Source organism: Crocuta crocuta, unplaced genomic scaffold (assembly GCF_008692635.1).
Source record: "Crocuta crocuta isolate KB4526 unplaced genomic scaffold, BGI_CrCroc_1.0 scaffold65, whole genome shotgun sequence".
Classification (NCBI taxonomy): domain Eukaryota; kingdom Metazoa; phylum Chordata; class Mammalia; order Carnivora; family Hyaenidae; genus Crocuta; species Crocuta crocuta.
The window spans coordinates 3,431,455-3,451,237 of record NW_027530683.1 but is presented as its reverse complement, the minus strand read 5'-3'; the positions used below and the strand labels follow the sequence as shown (position 1 = coordinate 3,451,237).

The 19,783-nt window shown below is 34.4% G+C and overlaps 1 protein-coding gene across 6 annotated transcripts in view; it reads right to left on the bottom strand.

Annotated features, from left to right (window-relative positions):
* RALGAPA1 (Ral GTPase activating protein catalytic subunit alpha 1) overlaps nt 1-19,783 on the bottom strand; it is a 259,411-nt gene that overhangs the window by 111,247 nt on the left and 128,381 nt on the right. For all 6 annotated transcript variants that reach the window (XM_077769216.1, XM_077769217.1, XM_077769215.1 and 3 more), the window contains 6 exons: nt 18,776-18,904; nt 15,434-15,559; nt 12,637-12,695; nt 8,439-8,547; nt 7,085-7,195; nt 981-1,049 (listed from right to left, as the gene is read on the bottom strand). In XM_077769216.1, coding sequence (XP_077625342.1) covers nt 981-1,049; nt 7,085-7,195; nt 8,439-8,547; nt 12,637-12,695; nt 15,434-15,559; nt 18,776-18,904 — 603 coding nt within the window. The remainder of the gene's footprint in view (nt 1-980; nt 1,050-7,084; nt 7,196-8,438; nt 8,548-12,636; nt 12,696-15,433; nt 15,560-18,775; nt 18,905-19,783) is intronic.

The window sequence follows — 19,783 nt, the reverse complement described above, 5'->3', positions numbered from 1 at the left end:
TCGTTACTATCCTGGGCAGCACAGCTCTGAAGTCTCTAAGACATATTATGTACTATGCCTAATATATAATAAAAAACTAACAGACATGAATAGGAAAATGGAATCCATAGTCAAGAGGAAAATATTTCAATAGAAACAGACTCAAAAATAACCCAGATAATGACCTCAGCAGACAAGGACTTTAAAATAATTATGATATTAAAAAAAATAATAATAATTATGATATACATGATCCCAGGGTCATGGGATTGAGCCCCAGGTCGGGGGCCTGCTTAAGATGCTCTCTCTTTTTCCCTCTTCCCTCTCTCCTCTTCACATTACCTCTAAGATAAAAAATATATATAAATGATTAAAAAATGTTAAAAGTCTAAAAGATAGATATAATTGATGAAGAAATGCAGATTTCAGGAAAGATATGGAAACTTTGAAAAGAAACCAAATAAAAACTTTAGATTGACAAATACAATACCTGAAATAATTATAGAAGTCTCACAATGAATTTACTGAGTAAATTCAATCTTGTAGAACTTTCTGTGGCCAGATGGTATGCCTTCTTCTATGTGTTGTATCTCTATTATATGTATTCTCCTTAGTGTAAATTTTGTTATTTTCTACCAATAACAGCTATATAAAGATGTATGACTGCCTTCAGAGTTGAAGAATTCCTCAAAATTACTGATTTTCAGGCATAAATAAGACCATAACTTGGCAGGATAAAGTGAAATAGTTATAATTGAACACAATGTCCTCCAACATTCCTCAAAACCCTGAGATTAGAAGACTTTATAAAATTATCATGATTAACTTAAAATTTGAACTAAAATATAATTTACAGTTAATTAATATACAAATATATTTCACATTATAGTGATTTTTAAGCACAAAATGAATTGTTTACCATGTAAATATATACCTTTTCAACTTTAAAATATAAAGATTTTACTAAACACATATTAAATATCAAACAAAATTTAAATTACCCTCTTATCCATTTCATAAGATGAAGCTTCTGTGCTTGGCAAAAGATGGGTAATAGTGGCTATTAGGATCTGTCAGCAAAGAAAAAAAAGAGTTCAAAATATGTTAAATGATACATCTTAAAACTTAAATGTTAGCACTAAATAAAGTGATACAAAATCTATTGCTAAAAGTTTATCCTAAATACATTTTTTAAACTGTAAATACATTAACACTGTTATTTCAAAGTAACTTTTAATAGGTAAGCTTTTCAAGTATACTTAACTATCAATCATTTAAAATCCTCATATATATATGGGGCGCCTGGGTGGCTCAGTTGGTTAAGAGTCCGACTTAGACTCAGGTCATGATCTCGTGGTTTGTGGGTTCGAGCCCCACATCAGGCTCTGTGCCGACAGATAGTTCAGAGCCTGGAGCCTGTTTCAGATTCTGTATCTCCCTCTCTCTCTGACCCTCCCCTGCTCATTCTGTCTCTCTCTCAGAAATAAATAAAACATTAAAAAAATTTTTAATAAAATCCTCATGTATATAGAACCAAAATTATATGAACTGCCAACTATAAATTTATTTCTTACCAATTCAGTTCATGAATCAATATAAACACACATATATGTTAACAGAAAAATGAGAGACATAGATAAGCAAACATATTTATAAAAACCACCTGCAATCTTATCACCCAAGAAATCTATTCTGCTCAACAAATTAGTTATAGAGGTAGCGTACTTCAACATAATGAAGACTTTATGTGACAAGCACACAGCTAAAATCATACTCAATGGTGAAAAGTTAAAAGCTTTTCCTCTAAGGTCAGGAATAAGACAAGGATGCCCACAACTGTGATTTCCATTTGGCATAATACCTGAAGTCCTACCATACCAATTAGGAAAGAAAAAGAATTAAAAGGCAACCAAATCTGAAAAGAAGTAAAATTATTTGTTTGTATATGACACCATCTTATATTCAGGAAACCCTAAACATCCACCAAAAAAGTTCAGAACTAATAAATGATTTCAGTAGAGTTTCAGGATACAAAATCAATATATAATATTCTATACACTAACAATAAACTATCAGAAAAAGAAATTAAGAAAGATATCCTATTTATAGTAGCACCAAAATCATTGAGATACTTAGAAATAAATATAACCATGGAGGTAAAAGATCTATACAGTGAAAACTATAAAACACAGATGAACAAAACTGAAGAAGACACAAAAAAATGGAAAGACATCCCATGTTACAGACTGGAAGAACTGGATTAATTGGTCATACTTTTCGTAGTGATCTAAAGATTCAATGTAATCTCCATCAAAATTCCAATGGCATTTTTCTTAGAAAAGGAAGAAACTATCCTAAATTTTGCATGGAACCACAGAAAACCCCAAAGAACCTGAGTATTCTTGAGGAACAACAAAATTAGAGGCATCATACTCCCTGATTTTGAGCTATATTATAAAGCTATAGTAATCAGAACAGTACTGACAAAAAGGTACTGACATAAAAACAGGCACATCAATGGATCAGAATAGAGAGCCTAGGACATGGGCACTAGCAACGCATTTACAGTCAACTAATCTTTGACAAGGGCACCAAGAGGTGAAAGGATAGTATCTTCAGTAAATGGTGTTAAGAAAATTGGATATCCAGTATGAAACTGGACCCCTATATAACACCACTCACAAAAATTAACATGAAATGGACCAAACACTTAAACTGAAACTCCTAGAGAAAACCATAAAATACTGGGAAAACATTCACATTGATTTTGGCATTGATTTCTTGGATAAGACAACGGCATAGACACCAAGAGCTAAAATAAACAAGTAGGACCACATCAAACTAAAGAGCTTCTGCACAGCAAAGGAAACAATAAATTGAAAAGGCAACAAATGAAATGGGGGAAAATATTTGCAAACCATGTTTCTGGGTAAGGGCTTAAAATATAAAATATATAAAGAGCTCATACAACCCAGTAACAAAAAAGCAAATAATCCAATTTTAAAATGGGCAAAGGACCTGAATAAACATTTTTCCAAAGAAGACATTCAAATGGTTAATAGGCATATAAAAAGGTGCTCAATATCACTAATCACGAGGAAAATGCAAATCAAAACCACAATGAAATAACATCTTACATCGTTAGAACAGCTATTTCCAAAAAGATGGGAGATAACTGTTGTTGGCAAGGATGTGGAGATAAGAAAACTGATATACACTGCCAGCAGGAATCTGAACTGGTACAGTCTTTATGGAAAACAGTATGGAAGTTCCTCAGAATATTAAAAACAGAACTACCATATGATCCAGTAACCCTTCTCCTGAGTGTATCTGAAGAAATGCAATTGGTAACTCAAAGAGATACATGAACACCCATGTTCACTGCATCATTACTCACAATAGCAAAGATACAGAAACAATCTAAATGTTCTTCAATGGACAAATGAATACAAAAATCTGTGTATATGTACACACAATGGAATATTAATGTTCAGCCATAAAAAGGGAAACCTTGCCATTTGTGACAACCTAGATGAAACAGGAGAGCATTATCATTAGGGACATAAGCCAGAGAAAGACAAATACTGTATGGTATCACTTTTACGTGGAATCTTTAAAAAACAAAACAAAACACCAACCAACTAAGCAAACAAAAACAGCTGATTTCATAGAAACAGAGAATAGAATAGTGGTGGCCAGAGGCTGGGAAGAGAAGAGGGCAATGGGGAAACATAGTCAAAGGGTATAAATTTTCAGTTTTATTATAAAAAGAGTAAGTTCTGAGGATCTAAGGTACAACATAGTGATTATAGTTAATCATACATTGAATTTCTGGAAATTGCTGAGAGTAGACTTTAAGCGTTTTCACCATAAAAAATAAAACAGAAAACAGTTAACTATGTGAGGTAACAGATGTATTAATTATCTTGACCTTGGTAATCATTCCACGATTGTCAAATCATCACAATGTATACTTAAAAAAATTTTTTTTTTACTGTTTATTTTTGAGAGAGACAGAGAGGGAGACACAGAATCCGAAGCAGGCTCCAGGCTTCAAGCTGTCAGCACAGAGCTCAACATGGGGCTTGAACTCACAAATTGCAAGATCATGACCTGGGCCGAAGTTGGATGCTTAACCGACTGAGCCACCCAGGTGCACCTCACTGTATACTTTAAATATATACAATTATATTTGTCAATTATTCCTCAATAAGTTGGAGGGGAAAAAATAAAGAAAACTACTCTAAGGGTGCCTGGCTGGCTTAGTGGAGAGAGCATGTGACTCCTAATCTGAGTGAGGTTAGGAGTTCAAGCCCCATGTTGGGTGTAGAATTTACTTGAAAAAGAAGTCTACTCTCTTGTCCTTCCAGACATTTCTGTATACATATGTGTGTAGGTAGATACATATACACTTTAAAAAAAATTTATAATGAGGCATTTTAAGTTAACATATATTATACACTAAGCAGTGTAATAAATAAATTTGATACAAAAAAATAATAATAAAAAATTATTAAAAGGCGGCAAAATATTCACATACAGTGTTATTTACCCAGGAAATTTCTTGATCTCATTAAACTTCTTTATGTGCATGTTAAAAATGTATAGGGGTAAGTTTGTTTTTGTTGTATGTTATTATATTTTCATGAGTTATTGCTTCAATGCATCAAGTAGAAAAATTCCTCTAAATATACTTCACACAGTAAAAGGCTTTACTCACTAATAGAATCTAGTATATTAGATGCACTTGCTTAAAAATGGTACTGGAACTGGCTGGGCTTCTATTCTTAACTATGCAAACAGGTAAACATTGGTGAAATGCTCCACTATTTTGGGATTTCATTTCTCCCTTCAACTAAAAGTGGAACATAATAACTCTACAAGTTTATCTGTAGCTATTGACCATTATAATGTATAATGAAGCAATCTGAAAAAATTCTGCATACTTAAGAAGTACTTAGGTGAATATTAATATATAAATTGATAAGGAAAATAAGGGAAAGATCTGCAGGCTTAAATGAAAAAAAAAAAATCTGCTTAAAGAATGACCTTAATTTTTAAACAGAATAATCAATTTTAAAAGTTAAAATCTTCAAAAGTTTTAAAACTAGCATGTATTGTACATTCACACATCCAGTTATCAGGTTCTGTATAATAATAATAATAGCTACAGCCAACATTTATTAAAAATAATGCCCCATAATTTTATGGCAAAAGGTTCTAAGTTGCTTTACGTATGTTTTCTCATTTAGTCTTCAGAGCAACTCTGTAAGCTATTGGATATTTTTATCCCAAATGTAAAGATAAGGAAAACATGAGTTTAGAGGGCTAAGTAACTTGTTCATAGCTACCCAGTTAGTAGATGGCCAAATCAGGGGTTAGTTAAACCAGGAGTGTCTAACTCTCAAACCTAACTTCCTAACCATATTCAACTCAACAGATATTTACTGAACATATTCTTTTTTTTTTTTTTTTAAATATTTTATTTATTTCTAGGAGAGAGAGAAATAGCGTGAGCAGGGGAGGGTCAGAGAGAGAGGGAGTCACAGACTGAAACAGGCTCCAGGCTCTCAGCTGGCAGTCAGCACAGATCCCGACGCGGGGCTCGAACCCACGAACCGCGAGATCATGACCTAAGCGAAAGTCGGACGCTTAACCGACTAAGCCACCCAGGCGCCCCTCTACTGAACATATTCTACATGAAAGTCACCCTAGGCACAAAAAATAATAAAGAAGAAAAATGCCCTTGTCTTAGAGGGCATTTTAGAATTTGTACACAAATATACTTAGTGCTGAAATACAGGCTGGCAACATAGTTGAGTCAGAAAAGCCTGGACTTAAAATCTTACATACTTGGGTTTGAATTATTTTTACCCTTCTAGCTTGTGATTTCATAGTTTTTAAATCCTCAGTTCTCTCATCTTAAATAAAGGTGGTGGGGGGCAAATAACAGTCTACCTCAAAAGACTTAAGAATTAAATGAGACAGGGGTGCCCAGGTGGCTCAGTCGGTTGAGCGTCCGACTTTCGCTCAGGTCATGATCTCGCGGTTCGTGGGTTCGAGCCCTGCATCGGGCTCTGTGCTGACTGCCAGCTCAGAGCCTGGAGCCTGTTTCAGAGTCTGTGACTCCCTCTCTCTCTGACCCTCCCCTGCTCACGCTGTCTCTCTCCCTCTCTCCTAGAAATAAATAAAAAACATAAAAAAAAAAATTAAATGAGATAACTTATGAAAAGGTGACTGGTATAGTGACTGGTACATAATAGGTGCTTAATAAATATTAATTATATTTCCTAAAAATTTTATTAGAATATGAAAATAAGAAAAACTCTGGTTGGAGAAAAGAGATAAAGATTCTTATTTTTTGAGGAGACGGTATTAAACCAATCACTGAAAGATGAGGGGAGGGTAAGAGAAGTAAAGCATTTCAGGTAGGAAGAGTCAAGGTATGTTTAGAAGATAGTAAGCTGACTCAGGTACGTGGCCAACAGAATACTTGAAAGGAGTCTCTACATGATTTTAAAACGATGGGCTGAGTATTTTTGTTTTTTGAAGGTAGGTGACAGAAGTCATGCGAATGTGAATGATGATTTGGAGGGGAAGACCTCAGAAGCCAGGAGACTAGTCAGAAGGCTATAATAGCATCTAAAGAAAGAAACAGGTCAGGTGTTGTAAGAAGTATAGGAGGTCACGTGTTGCAGGAAGCAGAGGAGACACAAAATTAAAATGAAAAAACAAACTTCATCTATGATTAGCTAAAGAGGAAAGGAAAAGGATGAATCAAAATAATGTCCTGATTTTGATAACTGGAAGGATGCTATGTTTTCTCACCTAAGAGAGGAAATGAAGCAATATATACATTAATAAAGTTGATGGCAATTATCAATTTGCATGCAGCATTTAAAACCAAGAACACAGTCTCCTAATATAAAATACAAAAGTGCTGTCATGAACTTTGATATCTCAAACAAACAAACAAAAAAAAACCCAGCCTCGGTTGCCATTACTTAGCCATGCAAAACTTAAAGAAAATTATTAAATAATTTTCAAGGTATCCAAATCTAAAGGTCTTTTAACAGGGTCATAACAAATAAATTAAAATACTTACCTGAATAATTTTCAAGGGAGAATCTGGTTGGTAAATCTGAAGTCTGGGTACATAATGAACCAGCATGTGAAGCATGTTACAAGCTACATGGGCTACTGTTTTATTAGTAAACTGTAATGATAACAACAAATTATTCATTAATGCATTAGTTGCTGAAAAACTTTAAATTTCATCTGTTTCTTATATTCATTCTAAATTTTTGTATTAAAATACTATTAAGAAAAATATACAGCTGCAAAATAAGAATTCACAATGCATTCCAAAAACACAATTAACTTTTTGATTCTGAATGTTTGTCTCCATGAAAGTTTTATTTCATTTTCCTTCACCTGGATTTCTGCAACAGCTTGTAATCTTTTGAATCTTTTCTCCATTCCAATCTGTTCCCCATTCCAATCAACTATACACAATATTTTCAAATTAATCTTCTCAAGAACTACTCTGATGCTGACATTCTCTATGCTTAAAGCTCTCAGATGACGCCCTAATGGCACAAAGTCAAACTTGTAGGCTTAGCTTTTTATGGCCACATCTATGCCACTCTTCAACCCCTGACCAAACGTCTCCTATTTCCAAAGTCTTCTCTAACACCCAAGTTAAAGTGATCTCTGTTTCCCCTGACCTCAATCAGCATTTTATATGCACCACTCATTTGGTTCTCTCAGCTTTGTGTTTTATTACTCTTATTTTAATCTTTCCAGTCATCATATTATTAATCTTTTGAATCTAGTATTTATAATTTTTTTCATTCTGATATCCCTCACTCTGACCAGTATAGTACCCCAAACATAGTACATACTCACACAAAAATTTGTCAAATAAGTAATATTTGTACTTTTTATGTTTATAATTCTATATAGATACAATATTACAAGTTTTAAGACAAAAATAATATCATGCATAGTTTCACAAGCAAAAAATTTACTCACTCACACTCCAAATAATTAGCTTATTTTTTTTTTTTTTTTTTTAACAAATTTAACTCTGGTTACAAATAGAGCATTTAACTTGAATAATAAAGCCATATCATGGAACAGCTCAAGAATTCAGAAAGTAATAAGGATTGAAAAGTAGGTAACAAAAATACTGATTAGGAAAATAAAAATGACCTTACAAATTAAGGGACATAAAAAGTTGAGATAAAAAGGTTATCACCACAATATCCTATATTGTGGACCACTCAAGGAAAAAGTCAGGATCAAGAAAATAATGTACTAATAAATAATAATAAAATGTAACATTTAATAAATGTTTTATTCTATAAAGACACAAGATATAATAAATATTTGGAGAACAAGTCATGCATTCTATGCTACATTAATATATTCCAGTAAATAGTTGTTTTTGTTTTTACCTTTAAGGAAACGCAAATTACATTCAGAGCTTCCTTAATTTGAGGATGATGAGACTCATGGACTAGCTCTTCACAAATCCAAATACCTAAACTGCACAGTGCTACACATCTGCAAAAAAGGCCACCAACATTGATATAAAAAAGTGGATGAGACTTGAAATGAAATGAAACCACCACCCCAACCAAAACACCACAACAAACCATCCTAGCATGAACATGCACTGTTTAAATGATTGAATGAATTTCTTACTCTGTATATTAGCACATCTTAGCAAGAGAAAGTAGTAAGAAAACACATGGCCTCAAACTCAAAGCCTAATTTTCTTTTTATAAAAAAAATTTTTAATGTTTTATTTATTTCTGAAAGAGAAAGACAGCGTAAACAAGGGAGGGTAAGAGAGAGAGAGGGAGAAACAGAATCTGAAACAGGCTCCAGGCTCTGAGCAAGCTGTCAGCACACAGCCCAATGCGGGGCTCAAACCCATGAACCATGAGATCATGACCTGAGCCAAAGTCGGACGCTTAACTGACTGAGCCACCCAGGTGCCCCTCAAAGCCTAATTTTCAATTATAATTTACTAACAACCTCATAGGTGGGGATAACACACAGGATCTTTGTAACAAACCTATATTAATAAATTGATATTGCCATAAAGCTTCCCCAACAAATATGTAACCTGCTTTCAAAAAAGCAAAGTGTCATTTTATTGACCAACAGCACAAAATGAACTTCAGCAAAAACATGAAGCTGTTAGAAAGGGCAAATATTATTTTCATAACTCTTAAATTTAACATAACTAGCTACAAATTCTTTGAAACAAACCTGGCAATACAAATAAAATTCATATGCTTTATAAAAGGATTCCGAAAGAAGCAGAATTTGCAGAATCTTTTTGTATCTATTCTTAATGTCTTATGAAACTTCATTTCCCTACTTCAACTGAGTTTCAGCTTGAAGGGACTTACTAGATGATCAGAATCCATAAAAGAATCAGTAAAAATCCATTAGTGTGTTCAAGTATAAGCTTCTGATGAAGCACATACTTATTCCCTCAACTCCTAAAAAAGTCAATTCATTGTAGTATTCTGGTATACTGGCATGTTCTGATACTGACATTCTTTTTTTGTTTTTTAAAGTTTATTTATTTATTTTGAGAGAGAGAACAAGCAAGAGCATAGACACACAAGTGGGGTAGGAGCAGAGAGTAAGGGAGAGTGAGAATCCCAAAGAGGCTCAATGCTCTGTGCTGAGCCTGTATATGGGGCTCTATCTCACGACCCTAAGATTATGACCTTAGCTGAAATCAAGAGTTGGATCTTAACCGACTGAGCCACCCAGGTGTCCCCCTGCCCTGACACTGATATTTAAAATTTTTTTTCAGTAGAATGCTAAATTTCAGAACAATTCAACGCAGAAATATTTTTCTTCCTGAACACAGTGGATCAGAAGTATCTTCTTTCAGTTTATCATAGTGTTACTGATAATAAATTATTTACTATCAAAAGTACCAAGGGGTGCCTGGGGGGCTCAGTCAGTTGCACGACAGACTTCAGGTCAGGTCATGATCTTGGGATTCATGGGTTCGAACCTCACACTGGGCTCTCTGCTGTCAGCGCAAAGCCTGCTTCTGATCCTGTCTCCCTCTCTCCCTCTCTAACCCGCACACTCTCTCTCAAGCTCAAAAAATAAACATTAAAAAAAAAAAATACCAAAAAGTCTTCTAAGACAAGTCCACTACTACTTTATTTCTCCCTTACTGTTGCCCACCCATAAATATTCTAAATCTAATAACCAAGTTTCAGGTTTAGCGATGGAAAGCGCTGTACAGTAAAAATAAACTCCATGGATGCAGCTAATTAGCACAGACCAGAAGTAAAATGCTTAACAAACATTTTTATAACACAGAAGTGAGATCAATTTGTGTGTGTGTGTGTGTGCATGCGTGTATGTTTGTGTGTTTCCTACATTCTTCAAAATACCAAAATAATTTAGATTATTCCCAGTAAGATTCAACTCTCTGCTCCTGGTCAGATTTGGGGGTCTTCTAAGACCTTACATTCCTGAAAGGAAAACAAGTTTAGAAAATGCTTAATGTTCAACTTTTTGGGATTTCCTTATACTCGCAAGACAAGCTATTGTGTTAATGATTCCCATGTCTACTTTTGGGCAGCTATGTTTTAATCATCAATGTTCTTTCACTTGAGAGGCAACACAGTTTTTTAAAAAAGAGAGATCTAGAATCTGAAGCTCTAGGTTCAATTCTAATTCTGCCGTTTATTACTTATATATCTGATAAGGCTCTGAAGACAAAATCCCAGAGTTGTAATCATGGGCCTACCATTTCTGGATGATAGGGCAGATTATTTAAATTCTCTAGGCTCCCGTCTATAAAAAAGGAAGATAAAAATTGTACATATGTGGGGCGCCTGGGTGGCTTAGTCGGTTAAGCGTCCGACTTTTGCTTAGGTCATGATCTTGCGGTTCGTGGGTTCGAATCCCGCGTCAGGCTCTGTGCTGACTGCCAGCTCAGAGCCTGTAGCCTATTTCAGAGTCTGTGTCTCCCTCTCTCTCTGACCCTCCCCTGCTCACGCTGTCTCTCTCTCTCTCTTTCCTAGAAATAAATAAAAATATTAGAAAAAAAAATTGTACATATGTCCTAGAATTGTTGCAAAGATTAAATGAGGTAATAAGGTGTTCAGAACAGTGTCTAGCACATAATAAATATTAGTTTTCTAAGCTATCAGTTTCATGCTAGTAAAGTTGGAAGAATAATAATGATTCCAATCATTTCTTAGAATTGTGATGAGGATTAAATGGAACAATTTGATAGGAAAATCCTTATAAACTTAAAAGGTTATCATTATTAATCATTAGCACAGAAAATGTTGAAGAAATAATATAATATGAAAATAATCAAATTTGGGGTTAAGGCTACCAGAAATGAAAATATGGGAATAATGGAAAAGACAATGTCATTTTCTGGATTAGTTGTCCAGTATTAAAATGAAACTACTGTAAATGAAGAATTTACTCAAAGAGATTTGTTTCTAGTTAAACTTGGCTATTAAGAAAAATATCTAACTGTATTAAAGGCTAGAGCTATGTCTCATTTAAGCAAACCGCTCATTTTACATTAATTCTAGTTGCCATTAAAAGGTTTAAATTGCAATTATAATCCAAATGGCCAAAGCTATAATCCATATTTTAAAGAACCTTGGGTCAAAAAAATGTGCAGATGTTAGGAAAAGAAGAAGCTTTCCAGACATGTAGGTCAAAATAGTAGTAAACACAGACTACTACTAAGGCTAATGACATACTCTTAGAATTAGCTTCAAGAAATAGAAAATATAAATTAATGATATTTTTGAGAAAAGAAGGAACATGGTATGTTATTGGTATCCTTCCAATTTAAACCTCCATCTTTTCAGAAAGGTCTAGTAAAACAGAGAAAATGACAGTTTTCACTTCTTAATAACATATTGAGAAAACATTCTAAAGTCTTTTTATATTCTGATTTTTAAAAAGATCCTGATAAAATATCTATAAATTCTCCTACATGTATATTTTTCTAAAATAAAAATATTTCCTTTTTATTCAACTTAACAAATATTCATTGGGTAATTACTAGTACATTACAAGATATTGCATAAGAAACAATGACAAAAAATCTGAAGGGAAAGCAAAATGTACTTAAATAAAATTAAATCATTTTAGATATAGAAGGTAAAGGCACTGAAAAAGGTGACTAGGATTTTAGTTTTTAATTATAATTATTATTATTAAATTTTTTAAATGTTTACTTATTTTTGAGATAGAGAGAGAGAGGGTGGGAGGAGCAGAGAGAGGGAGACACAGAATCTGAAGCAGACTTCAGGCAATGAGCTGTCAGCAAAGAGTATCTGATGTGAGGCTCAAACTCACAAACCGCGAGATCATGACCTGAGCCGAAGTCGGACGCTTAACCAACTGAGCCACCCAGGTGCCCCTAGGATTTTATTTATTTTTTTAATGAAGGAAGCTTTGTATTGAAATCATGAAAAAAGTAAGTATTTAATAATCTAAATAATTTAGATTTATAATTCAGAACAGCTTTTGTGTATCTGAAACAATCTGGAATGCTAAATAATTCAATCAACTTCTACAGTGAGATTGCAAAAACAGAATAGTTATGTCAAGTCTTAAGAGTATCTGACCTACCGTGCAGGGCCAGAGGGCTCATCTCTTGCTGAGCTTAATACAGTTTTGATTGTAAGTTCCTAGAATAAAGGGGGAAATAACGGTAATGACTAAAATTTCATTCATTCATCCATTCAAAAAGTTATTTATTAAATGGCCACTTTGGGCCCAGGCACTGTGCCTGGTGCTAGGGATACAAAAGTGAAATAAAACAGTCTGTTTTTACCTATATACTTTTAGTAGAGTCCAATATTATTCATAAAATTAGCTAAATAAAACAATGATATGGTCTGAATGTTTATGTCCCCCCAAATTCTTCTGTTAAAATCTTAACCCCCCAAACATAATGGTATTAGGAGGTACTTATTAGGTCATGAGGATGGAGACTTTATGAATGGAATTCATGCTCTTATAAAAGAGACCACCACAGAACTCTCTAGGTCATACTCTGGGAAGATACAGTGAGAAGGTGCCAGCTATAAACCAGCGAGAGGGTCCTCACAGAATACAACTCTGCTGGAGCCTTATTCTTGGGACATCTCAGCCTCCAGAACTGTGAGGAATAAATTTATGTCATTTATAAGCTACCCACTTGGTACTATTTTTTTTTTTTTTGGTAGTATCTTGTTAGAGTAACAAACAAATTAAAACAAATTATTTCTGAAATTTATAACCAAATACATACGTTCAAAAAGAATCCTTTTTTCCTGATTAGAAGAGTAAGAAAAAGCTTACTATAATTAAAACAGATTTAACTGCTCCAAAGTGTGAACATCTTTTCAAACCTTTGAGAAATATTCATTTAAAAGCAATCCTCTTCTTCTTGATAATTTGTAAAACATGATAATATGTGAGTTTTGGGATAAGTGCTAAATAATAGCTAAAATTATGTAAATGAATAAAACATTCAGAAGGGAGAATAAAGAGAAAGTAATTATTGAAGAGGACCTTGTAATAAGTTTATGTTTAGCAAGCAGAGAAAGAAAACTAGTCTATTAAGAAGTCACAGAATATTTAGAGAAGAATAAAATCAAGACAGAGCTGTGCAAGAGAAGTCAAAATTGAAGAGATTTAGGAAGGTCAGGAACATCAACATGGGTCAAATATGATAGTAGCAAAGGAAAGGAAAACAAGAATGCCACTAGGTTTGATGATTAAGAATCTATTCCTTTTTTTAAAAAATCATTCATTCATTCATATATTCAAAAAGCACTTATCAGCTACATAGATTGTAAGCTCCTTAAGAGGAGTACCTATCTTTGTAAACTTAGCACCTAGCCCAGGGGCTTGCAATTAATAGATACTTCAAAGGTATCTATTTAAGCCCAAGAGCTTTCTATGTCTTAAATCCTGTCTTAAATGCTGGAAAGAAATAGATGGTTAAGACAACAGTATCTTAACTTTAACTTCAGAAAGTCATAGAAGACTTCACAAAGGGGTCTTAGATAAATAGGATTTTGACAAACGATCAAGGTCAAATATTATGTTTGAGTGATTAAGAGACAAGAAGGGGAAAACGGATCTATATAATGATGTTTTAGGCAGAAAGAAATGGATTTTCAAAAGCACAGAATAAAAAAACAGCATGGTATGTTCCATGTAGCTCTATGGCTGCAGTTTGGAGTACATGGGGAACAGTTTTCAGTGAAAATTAAATATGACCACTATGGCATGTAACTTTCCCTTAAATCTTCACTTTTGTGACTGGGAATAATTATTTTCTTAGGCTTTTTGCTTTCTTCAATCATTATTCGAATCAACTTTTATTTTGGAGATAACCCTTCCCCAGTTTGTTTTTTTAAATCATTTCAGCCATTACTACCTATACAATGGCCAGAAGTGAACAAGTTCACTCTGAAATGCAGATCATATGTAGTAATAAGCTAGGCTAATCCCTAACACACTTAAAACTGCACAAGCAAATGAAAACTATTACCTATCCCTGACCTTCAGGATCTTCTGAAAACAGAAGAAACCAAAGGTACTACACCTCTGAAGACCAAGGGTATAGTTTTTATTAATTGTCATTGTAAATTTGCATTGACCTATGCAATTCTATGGGTAAGTGAAAGTCACTTGTTGAACAAATGTTTTAGGAGTACCAGATGTCAAGCAGCCTGTGAAGCTCTAAGAATATAGCAGTAAATAAGACCTTGCGGTGTTTGTCTGAAGTATAAACCAGACACTAAACAAGTAATTATAGACGTTATAAATGTTATAAAGAGAAATATGGCTGGCATGAAAAATACATGCAGAACTCCTGATGAAAATGGAATTGAAAAAACTTCTTTCAGAGAAAAGCAAAGTTTTAAAAAAAATTATCAGCATGACTTCTGAGGGGCTTATAAGGCCTCAGATACATAGGATCCCCACACTTTCCTACAGCAAAACAGAATATTTCCATTACATTGTTTGATACATCACATTGGGAAATTACGAGAGAGAGAGAGAGAGAGAGAGAGACAGAGTCAGTCAAATTTGCAGGTTTAGTACCATCTCAATTTTAGAAGCCTCAGAAGTAGCATAGTATCTGTTCATAGGATATTTTCATAAATTTTCAGTGAGTGAATGAAAGAATCCTACGATATTGACATATGAATGGATTCAATAATGAGAAAACATTTCCAAAGAAGTTATCAACACTAAAAAGGCTGTGCTCCTAACAGACATCCCAGCCTTGTGTCTGTCGGGTACGGTTGGCAAACGTTCTTTAATGATTACGTGGATTTCTAAAGGAAAAGAATACAAATTTTATCGAACATACATTATTATTTATAAAATCATTTTAAATACTAAAAATTAGCAACTGATTTCTTACCTTAACATCTGTAAACTGAGACATGACAATATCAGGAATGTTGGGATGGAGAGCAGGCAGTTCACAATATAAGTTAGGAAAACAAACCAAAGATCCGAGAAGAACTTGTGCTTCCACTCTTGGTGCCTACGTATCAGATTTTTAAAATCTTTAAAATGTATTTGATTATGTCATTAAATTACAAGACAAATACTTGATGACCTAACCATACTACAAAGAGAAGCAAAAGCATAAGACAAAATTAAAAAGGAAAGGGGCAACATAAAACGATTGAGGTTTCACCTATACTTTGCACATAAACTACTACTATTCTCAGTAACTGTGAACAGCATTTCCTCATAAGAGCTTTCCTTATGAGCAGCAAATTAAGCAGAAAGCAGCCATACTTAATAGGGCTGCAAATAGGAATATAGCTTAGCTGACAGCATAAAACTACCCTAATTTTGAGAAAAAATATACATACTTTCATTTTAAAGACACTTCACACAACATAGCGTACTAATGAGCAGATGAGGCAGTGTCACCAGATTATATTTGTTACTATCTAAGGATAAAAGTAACTAAGGATAAAAAGATTAATGGTACCTTTAAGAAATAGGCATTAGTCTAGATGGTTTTTATAATACTACGCCAAGTGAAAAAAGCAGTGTCTACAGTACTTAACTAAAAACAAAGTCAGAATTTATGCTTGGCCTGCAGATAACGTAACTTTTTCTCTTTTTCTTAGCTATATATAGCCATTTCTGAAGTATCAGCACTGAACACTTCTTTCTTTTCTTTAAAGTTTATTTCCTTATTTTGAGAGACAGAGACAGTGGGAGTGGGGGAGGGGCAAAAAGAGTGAGAGAATCCCAAGCAGTCTCTGGAACTAGTTCTAGCCCATGGGACTAGAACTCATGAAACCATGAGATCAGGATGTGAACCAAAACCAAGAGTCAGACACTTAACCGACTGAGCCACTTAGTTGCCCCAGCAGTGAACATTTCTTTTTTTACTTCTACCTTCTTGCATGCCCACGGACACCCACTAATATATGTCTTTGTTTACTAAAATACCTACAGATTGATTTATATGTTTAATAATACCAAAAAAAAAAAAAAAGGCTAAAACAATCTGCTAGAAACATAATATTTCTATTCACATAAAACAAGACCCTGTATCCAACAGGATCTCCTTATGTTTCTAACTGTTATAACAGAAGTAGTGGAGTGGGACTTTACTATGATTATCAACAAAACAATTCATTTCCAAATTTTTAAAAAAAATCCTTGGGGCACCTGGGTGGCTTGGTCGGTTAAGCATCCAACTTCAGCTCAGGTCATGGTCTCATGGTTCGTGGGTTCGAGCCCCACGTCGGGCTCTGTGCTGACAGTGAGCTCAGAGCCTGGAGCCTGTTTCAGATTCTGTGTCTCCCTCTCTCTCTGCTCCTCCCACACTCGTGTTCTGTCTCTCTCTGTCTCAAAAATAAATAAAAAGCAAACAAAAAAATTTTTTTAAATCCTTATTTACAGATAAAAGACAATACCATAAAGGGGTAGGGCAGGCTTGCAGCCACCATCCCAATTTAAGATAAGCTGCAGGTACGCCTGGCTGGCTCAGTCAGTAGAACATGTGACTCTTCATCTTGGGGTTATAAATTCAAGCCCCACATTGGGTGTGCAGATTACTTTAAAAATTAAAGTCTTTAAAAAATTAGCATAAAAATGAAACTGACAAAAAGCGCAATATTTAATTTAAAAAGAGATTAGCTAAGGGTTTTCTTTTTTTTTTTTTATTTCTAGGAGAGAGAGAGAGAGAGAGACAGCATGAGCAGGGGAGGGTCAGAGAGAGAGGGAGTCACAGACTCTGAAACAGCCTCCAGGCTCTGAGCTGGCAGTCAGCACAGAACCCGACACGGGGCTCGAACCCACGAACCGCGAGATCATGACCTAAGCGAAAATCGGACACTTAACCGACTAAGCCACCACCCAGGCACCCCTAGCTAAGGGTTTTCTTAAAAGTTGGATAAAGTGACTGAGAATGTTCAAGTATGTGTATATAATGGGAATATACTTACAATGTGATTATAGTTAATAAAGGTAAAACCTAATCAGTTATTTTGTAATTTGGCTGGCAGAGGGAGAAAAGGGGCTGCCCATTAAGGGAAGGAAGATGGTGTGTATGGGATCTAAAATGCCATCCAAAGAGGAAGATTTAGACTGTGTATCTTTAACATCATCCAGAGGAAAAGACTGACCTTAATGTAGAGAGAGGAGTAATGATTGATTCCCGGAATGATTTGTTTTCCTAAGCAGTTTTCCTCAACAAATGTTCCTCATATGAACCACACAAACAGAAAATGACTATTTTTAAAATTTCCCCAAGGATGTTACAGAACTAGTATCCTTCTAGATGCACAGAAGGTAAATTTAGTCACATAAAATGAATCCCCACTAAGGACATCAGGATTTAATCCTCCTGCAGAATTTTTTTAAATTTTTTTAATGTTTATTTATTTTGAGGGAGGAAGGGCAGAGAGAGAGAGGGAGACAGAGAATCTGAAGCAGGCTATGCACTATCAATGCAAAGCCCAACATGGAGGCTTGAACTCCAAAATCGTGAAGTCATGACTTGAGCTGAAGTTGGATGCTCAACCAGCTGAGCCACCCAGGTGCTCTCCTGCACAATCTTACAAAAGTGCAGGAACTGTGCTGACTAGTCATCTAGAATGATTGGCCTACTTTTGTTTCAGTAATTGTTTTCATAGTAAATTTGATTGTGCCACTCCTCATGTAAAATTCTTCAATGTCTGCTCATTCTTTCCTGAGGATGATATCTAACCTCTTTAGCACTATAAATGAGCTACTGTCTTCCTCTTTAGTTTACCTCTGCTACTTAAAATGAATGTGTTCCAACTACACTAGTTACTTGGCATTGTCTCCATAGTTGTATAACTGCTAATGAAAAATCCTCACATGCTTTTCAGAGTTTAGAGTGGACTCCTAGAGCATATTTCTGGATTATCTCGTCTGTTTTTTCTCTTTTGCTATGACCCATTGCCCTTTTTTTAGTTTCTTCCTCCTCCTTCTTGTTTCCATAGATTTCTTCAACTTTAAATTTTGTTTTGCTTACCATTTTTATAGTTCCTGTGTCAATTCATCAACTAATTTTAGTACTTCATTATACTTAAAAATTTACTTAAAAAAATAAAAGCAATTTCAGTGAAACTATAAGTTTTCCTGAGGATCAGCTTGTTAAATTTACTAACCAGGGCTCCTCCTCTGTTGCTTTGTTAGTTGAGTCCTGTGAGCCACAGTTAACCACAGTCTGTTATATTATAAAGAACAGGAAATAAAAACTTACATTGAGAAAAGCTGAAGAAGCCACTCTACCAGCTGCTAGAATAAAATCCATAATAAGCATTGTGGCACCAGGCAAACCAAGTGAAAAAAACTGAGGTGAGCAGTGTTTGATGATTGTATTGACAATATCCTTAGGAGTAAGAAAAGAAGGGGAAAAGAATATTATAAATTAATCTTGGGTATCAGCTAATCAATATACTTAAAAATAGATAATATATGAAATAGTAAAATAGGCAATTACTACACACTGCCTAACTGGAAAGACTAATTTTAATTCTTCTAAATAATCTGTGCTTCATATTATATTGTCAAAGCAAAATAAACTTATAACACATTTGTTTAACTGACATCAATACAGCATATTTTCCCATACTAGAGAGGAAGTTGGAAGGTTTTTTGCTTCAGAAGATTGAAAATAAAAGGCCCAAGTGCTATAAAACTGAATTGCAGAGCAGCTCCTCCTCTTATCTATTTGCTTCCATATGATATCTCTGATCTTTAAAGCTGAATAACCTATTATGTGGCAACTGGAGAGATTCTCTTTATTAGAACAACTGAAGTCCTTTGATGACAAATAACCAGCCTCAGAAAGAGAGACCTAGAGAGTATTCTTAACTTGGTTATTCACTCACTTTGTCTTTGGAATTCACCATGAGAATGCAGTGTTTTACGCTGGATTACTCAATCTGATTTATTTTACACAAAAGGTCTCTGTCCAGTAACTAAGAGTGTCAGTTTGTTTGAGACATGTATATAAGGTAGAACACTGTAAAGTAATTATTTCAAATTAATGGAAGTTACATTTTCACTTTTCAGGAGGAAAAATATAACTACCTCTTTCAATATTAATGAAAGAGGTTCCTTCTTTAAATCAACTGCAAGTGAAATTTAACCACATTATGATAAAAATGTTTCATTACTATGACTTACAACCTACCATAGTTTGTTTTTCCCCCCCCAGTGTTATGGCCAGGATCAAGACCCCTGAAGTAATGTTCTAGAGTCCTAT